This window comes from Anoplophora glabripennis, unplaced genomic scaffold, assembly GCF_000390285.2.
Source record: "Anoplophora glabripennis isolate ALB-LARVAE unplaced genomic scaffold, Agla_2.0 scaffold19, whole genome shotgun sequence".
NCBI lineage: Eukaryota > Metazoa > Arthropoda > Insecta > Coleoptera > Cerambycidae > Anoplophora > Anoplophora glabripennis.
Window position 1 is genome coordinate 2,373,188 of NW_019416327.1, and position 7,234 is coordinate 2,380,421.

At 29.8% G+C, this 7,234-nt stretch overlaps 1 protein-coding gene across 1 annotated transcript in view; it reads right to left on the reverse strand.

The window, feature by feature from the left end:
• The window catches only part of LOC108914741 (serine proteinase stubble-like), a gene marked incomplete at its 5' end in the record, with an annotated part of 33,147 nt that overhangs the window by 8,570 nt on the left and 17,343 nt on the right, over positions 1-7,234 (reverse strand). Inside the window, one exon of the mRNA XM_018720612.2 lies at positions 6,033-6,139. Within this exon, the coding sequence (XP_018576128.2) occupies positions 6,033-6,139 (107 nt within the window). The remainder of the gene's footprint in view (positions 1-6,032; positions 6,140-7,234) is intronic.

Sequence of the window (7,234 nt, forward strand, 5' to 3'; positions counted from 1 at the left end):
ATACATTATTTACGTAAAAAATACTAGCAAATTCAAAAACATACGAAAAACTAATATTTGTACAGTGCCGCACAATTTAGGGGGGATAAAAGCTGAAACGACACCTATCGCACGCCACTGGAAGAAGCCAATAAATGGTTTCTGTCATATTTATGCATCCTTTAAGCTAGTAAATCTCTCTATTGAGTTTGATAAAGAAATATTAACTAATACCGGAGCTACAGGAAAAAATAGTTTATTATTTTTAAATTTCAACGCCCTGTATCTCGAAAATTAGCCGCTTTAGGACATATGTTTATTAAGTAAACTGCACTTATTTTTGGATTTTCTACATACCATATCCGTTTGTAACACCTATTCATTAACACCCTGTATATTAAATCCGTCCATTTTCATATACATTTTGAGAACCGACCATGTAATCAAAGCTTGGTGCGCTGTTGGTTGCCAAAGTGATGTAGAGTTCGGGGGACGCGGCTCTTAACAGTGCCATACTCAGCTCAGTTTTCAGTTCTTATTTCAGTGCTGTACTAGACTTTGTTCCGAACGTACCATGCTTTATGGTTTATACGTGTGCATAAACCGCAGTAAGTTGTAGTCTGAGTGTGTATTTAAATATTTGTACAGGGTGTTTCAATTTATAGATTATCCATTAAAATAATATTTCAATAAAATTGATACCAAAATATTTTTTTAGTAAACCCTAAAAATACTTATATTTAGAAATTTCCTCAAATCCGTCTACAAATATTGAAAAATAAAATTGTATTAGTTGTTTTATGAAATCTAATTATATCATGCTATTCTACACAATTCAGAATCCCAATCTATAGCAATTTTTATCAAAATCACGTCATTTTTAAATTTATATAAATAAATAAAATGTGAGTACATTTTCATAGCTTTCAATAATGTTATTACATAATGATTTATTGATTATTATTTGACACTGCTAAATTAGCAACACAATATCCAGATATTACAACTGATCGTAGTAAAGATGCTATGACGTGTATAGAAAGTGTAAATTCAATATTTAATTATTTTTAGCACACTGTACCATTTATAGGATGGGGAAAAACAAACATAATTACATGAACGACAAATATACGAAGAAACAAGATACAAAATATGTTATAAGAAACATTTATAAGCTTTTTATTTTAATGTAGACTGAAATATTGTCAAATTTTATACACAAATTTATCAGAAATATAAAATAAAAAACTAGGTTTTTAATATAGAANTAGAGTTCGGGGGACGCGGCTCTTAACAGTGCCATACTCAGCTCAGTTTTCAGTTCTTATTTCAGTGCTGTACTAGACTTTGTTCCGAACGTACCATGCTTTATGGTTTATACGTGTGCATAAACCGCAGTAAGTTGTAGTCTGAGTGTGTATTTAAATATTTGTACAGGGTGTTTCAATTTATAGATTATCCATTAAAATAATATTTCAATAAAATTGATACCAAAATATTTTTTTAGTAAACCCTAAAAATACTTATATTTAGAAATTTCCTCAAATCTGTCTACAAATATTGAAAAATAAAATTGTATTAGTTGTTTTATGAAATCTAATTATATCGTGCTATTCTACACAATTCAGAATCCCAATCTATAGCAATTTTTATCAAAATCACGTCATTTTTAAATTTATATAAATAAATAAAATGTGAGTACATTTTCATAGCTTTCAATAATGTTATTACATAATGATTTATTGATTATTATTTGACACTGCTAAATTAGCAACACAATGTCCAGATATTACAACTGATCGTAGTAAAGATGCTATGACGTGTATAGAAAGTGTAAATTCAATATTTAATTATTTTTAGCACTTGCAAGCCTCAAAAAATTATACTCACTTTCAGGTAGCGTTAAAATTTGAAATGAACGAAAGAATAGAAATAAATCACGAGACACTTAAATTTTAAAAAATTAAAAAAGAAAGAGAAATTTTTTAAGTGTCGTGATTTATTTCTATTCTTTTATTCATCAAATTCAATAAAGAAAATTATTAGTTTGTTGATATTCATTTTTTGAGGTCGCTCGAAAACATTTTAGGTAGCTACACTACTTTTAAAGTTATAATAATTATGAGTGACCTTTAGAATTTAAAATATGGATTTGAAATTTTCAGAATCGAGATTTTTTTCAACCTAGAAAATGATAAAATAAAAAAATTCTATTTTTGACGATTTTGGAAATTTTAAAAAATCTTGAGCGACCTTTAAAAAATTTTTTTGACCTGATTTTTTGAAGGGGCTCTTAAAACATGATAAACTAACATATTTTCACTTTCAAGAGACACGAAAAAAAATATTCGTCTTTTTTTGGGCCACCCTAATAGTTATATTAAATTTGGTCCATTTATTTTTGTTCTATTTCATTATATTGATTATACTTATTTTACAAAAAAACTACATGTTCTACACCCAGCAATCTGGACCGCTCTTTAAAATATTTCTACACATTTAAGATTCAGCTTGTATAACATATTCTAATTATCTCTCATAGCGATGCGGACCGTTTCAAAAATGTACAATTAAAAATGAGAATTTTGCAGAAACGGATCTACCTACGGCTTAACATAATTTTTATTTACATAATTATGCAAAAACAAAATTCATTAAAAGAGCAGTAGTGTTAAAACAGTCGACAAAAATGAGGCACTAATGAATTCTTATGGCATACAATCATCCGAAAACTTTATCCTCCTAATCCGATTAACAAAATTGTAAATAATTAACAAGACAAAGTTACTCAACGTAAACAAGTTACTTCTTTCATTTTATTTCGGTAATGCACCCTGGCGGTCCTCTATTTAATTAAAATCCCCGCTCTAAGTGAAACTCAAATTAAGTTTACTGCGGGGACAACGTAAAATGTGAGGCAAATTAAACTTGCGTTTAATACAATTCAATTTAATAATTCCGTGAAATACGATAGAGTACTTAGCGGGGAAAGTTTTACGCTATTATTAAACATAGCGCTGACGTGGTAATTTACGGGTTCCTTACTATGGCGTTTTAATTAATTCCTGCTAATGGCAAATGAATAACCATTATTGCCATTAAACAAATAGAATTTAATAAAAGTAGCTGATAATATAACGAATAATATAAGCAGTTATAAACATTTTGCAGACGTTGCTTTATAATTTCAAGATCATTTCTTTCTATAATATTTATTTTAAATTCTTATGTAAGTTTGATATCAAATATATGTCTGTCTATTTTTTTATATTCGGCAATACCTTTATATCTCTGTCAAAAGCAATCGGATTAAATTAAATTCTTGTCAAGTAAACCAAGATCACTAGATGAGCACCTTTGAAATTTTGTGCTAGAATTTCTCCAAAAGCGTTTCCATACTGCACCCGTTGGAGATGATAGGGATATAACTGTTGTTCTTTTAAAATTCTAAAAACTACTGAATGGCTTACATTTAGGACACGAGCTATTTTCCTGGTACTAGTTTCTGGGGATTCCTCAATTAAATTAAGTACGGCTTCATCGACAGCTTCAGTTCTAACTTCTCGGCTACGGCCACAGTCATGACTTCTCTTTTCAAATTTTCCAAGTTCCCGCAAGCGTTGGTGAATATTTGTGAACGTAGTATGGTGGGGTAATCTACGCTCTGGGTACTGTTCAGCATAAAGTCTTTGCGCTTCCAATGCATTACCGTTAGCATACCCATATGTAAAATGCATATCTGCCATTTCTAAATTCGAATAGTTAACCATATTTTCGGTTTATTAACTAATATTTTCTACACAAAATCATGAAACTTGTGAAATAGTAAGAAACAGTAACAATAAATGACATTGACATTTGTTTCTACGGATTCCATTGTAAAGAACAGGCCACTAGATCTTTCGGCAAAATACACTCGCGTTAAACAGCTCATCTTTTTAAAAATACATTACAATACATTTTTTTTTTTTTGTCATAAATCCTTAACTTTTCGAAGAAACTTGAAGAGATCAAAAAGTTAGTAAATGAATGGGGTTTTTTAGACATATTTTTTAAAAGGAAAAAATTTTATCGAAAAAAAAATTATAAGAAAAAATGTCATAGGGGTTGATTATTTCAACCCCTTACAAAAATAGTTCAGGGTTGAAAAAAATTCAAAAAGTGTAGTTTTATTGACAGATAATGTTCACCAAGTTTGGTTTCTTTAGCTTGATGTACGTGGAAGATAAAAAAGAAAAACAATTTTTTTTTGTAATTTTAGGAGGGGCGTAACTTTTCAGGGGAGGGTTTTTTCAAAAAAATTTATACCAAAGACCACTATTAATTTTCATCGGAGAATCGCCCCTTGATTTTTTTCGGTGTTATTTAGATACACCCTGTATATTTGATAATATCTTCTTACAGTTTCTATAGAAATGTTATTATTTTTTATACATAATTCATACATCTCCCTCTGCTTTGTAATTGAAAACTTCACCGTAATTTAAATTAAAAATAGTATTAGAATAATGCTCACAAGGCAGCAAGCGCTAACAAATTTCGAATCTGTCAAATGTTTGTTGATTTTTGTTTTACGTCAAGAACAACTAGATTTTATTAATTTTTTAAGTAAACTATTGAATTTCTTAAATTTTATGGGTTATTCTTCAAATAAAATAGTGCCTAGAGTTACACACTGACGTGTTCGTAATTTTTTCCTCTATCTGTTACTGTCAAAATCCAATATGACGCCCATAAGAAAAAAACAATTGAATGTTGCATGACTGAAACTAGTGGCCGTAGAAATTTTCTTTCGACGAAAATGGACTGCTCGTATCTTCTTATCCCCCAGTACCGAATTTCAGCTCTTTCTGTTGTGAAATAAGGACGCTAGGTAGCATTTTCTAAAATCGCTATGTTCAGTTTTTTCACAATACTTCACGAACGACAGTAGATATCTTTGATCTGTTTGGTTTATTTTAATGATCCTGAAAAAGCGCAAATTTTTTCTAATTTGAACCATCCTATATATCTTACGGTTTCCCAGATGCCAATGATGAGCCATGGAAAACGGACCACCCTGTATATCGTATATGATTACAAGAATCCAACAATGCAAGTTTTATCATTTGTTCCGTTATAATTCTTCCATACTGGGAAGAATATTTTCATTTTAATTAATTATTGCACAAAGGGAAAAGCTCTTTCAAATATTTATTTTTCTTTTAATTAATATTGCATAAACAGCAAAGTTATTTTAATTTAGTATTTAACAAAAAAGTAATAGTAAGAAAGAAATAATAAATTCACCATTAAACTGTGTAAGTGTATAAAAAGTGTACTAAAGTCCCGTCCAGAATTGAATTACATAATTAATTGAATTACACAATTAATTAAATTACGTACATTGAAACATTGATGAAATATTTCCAATATAACAAAGGTTGGATAGTCAAATAACCACAATCTCTTAATTAAAAATGAAAATGGATATTAATCTACAAGAGTGTCAATATTATATCCATGCACAGGAAAGCTGTTATTTATAAAAAAGAGATTTTATTTATTCTTTCTTAAATAAATTCATAAACTTTTCAATATTTTGAGTGTACCAGCAGAGGAGGAAGTTACAGAGTGTTTGAAGCGAATGGGTTATACTTCAAAGGCAGCTTTCTTAGATGAAAATAAACTGATTTAGATCAAGTTACCCTAGTACAATTTTGCTTCCTTAACAATAATTTACGGAACTTGAAAGAATTTTTTTTATTTAATTTTTAAAAGGCCTGCATCATTTTTATAGATTTGTTTTAACTAAAACATAGAAGTAGCTAAGCACAGGTTGTTTTTAAATATTTTTTGTATCAATTTGTTATATTCACAGACGCTGTTTCTCTTTTAAGTATGTACATTTAATTGTGGTTCGTCCTAGAATGGTTCTATCTTTTTATTGTACCAATTCAATTTCCGTAATTGTGTTGTAAATTTATATACATATTAATATATTTGAAATTACTTTTAACTGATTATTTATCGATAATTTTATTTTATTACGTTTTCCTAATACTAGTACTTACTCATCGACGCAATGACCGGCTGTCGCAATCCAATTTTCATTCAGAATAGCTCCTCCACATCTGTGAGTGCTTGAGAAACCAAAAAATGACGTCCTTCTAACTGACACCTATTAACACATTGTAATATTAGATACAATAATGGTTGTTTTTGTATCTAGAACGCGAATGGTACTTTTGTGTTCAAGAATGGAATCCATTCGAGAATGCAAAAGCATTTCGAGTTCGAAATGCAAACAATATTTCGAAAACTGCAATAAAATAAGACAATTGTGTTATATACAACAATTTAATTTATATCTATTTGAAATCGAGTGAATCGTGTTTGAATCAAGACGGTTTAGGTGCGGTGACTATCATAACGATAGCAACCTAATAAACAATAAAAATTAGTGGTTTAAAAAGTAGTGTCAGAATTATATATTGTAATTCATATTCTAAGAGTGTTTAATTCAAAATGAGTTCGGAAAGTGAAGACGAGCATTTACCAGAGGAAGTATTGGAAGCGGCACAAATTTCATGATTAATCCCCAAAAAATCGTCGAGACACTACGAGATTGCCTACAACGAATTCAAAGGGTTGTGTAGTTCGAAAAAAATTCAAAAAATTTCCAAAATTAATACCGTATTTGAAAATCAAATCTATTGGATACCGTCCGAAAAAGTCCAGAATTCTAACGAAAGAGGAAATTAACAGATTTTTACAAGAACCACCTAATAATAGATTTCTGCTAGAAAAGAACATTTAAATTAATATAAATCGATCGATTTAACTAATTTTGGACACCTTTTCAGGTCATTTTAATAATTGGTGTTTGTGGAGCTTTGAAAAGAGATGAGCTACTAAAAATAACGATCGATGATATAACGAGCGTTCAAATAAAAACGTGGTCGAAGTTGGCTCTGACACATTGGACGTAGGGAGTAGCTTATAGCGACCAACTTAACCTCATTTCCCAACGAGCTGTATAGCAGCTGTCAGTTTCAATAACGTTAATGACTATATAACTTTATTTTAAAGAATAATCGTGATAACAATAACAAACAATTAAAGGAGCTGCGGAAAGTGTCCCCCTCCTTGTTATAACAATAAATTAAAGCAGCTGCTGAAAGTGTCCCCCTCCTTGTTCCAAGCACTTTTCACACCTGTTCCTCAAAGAATTAAAGACATTTTCTAAGATGCTCGGGGTATTGTTAATTTCACG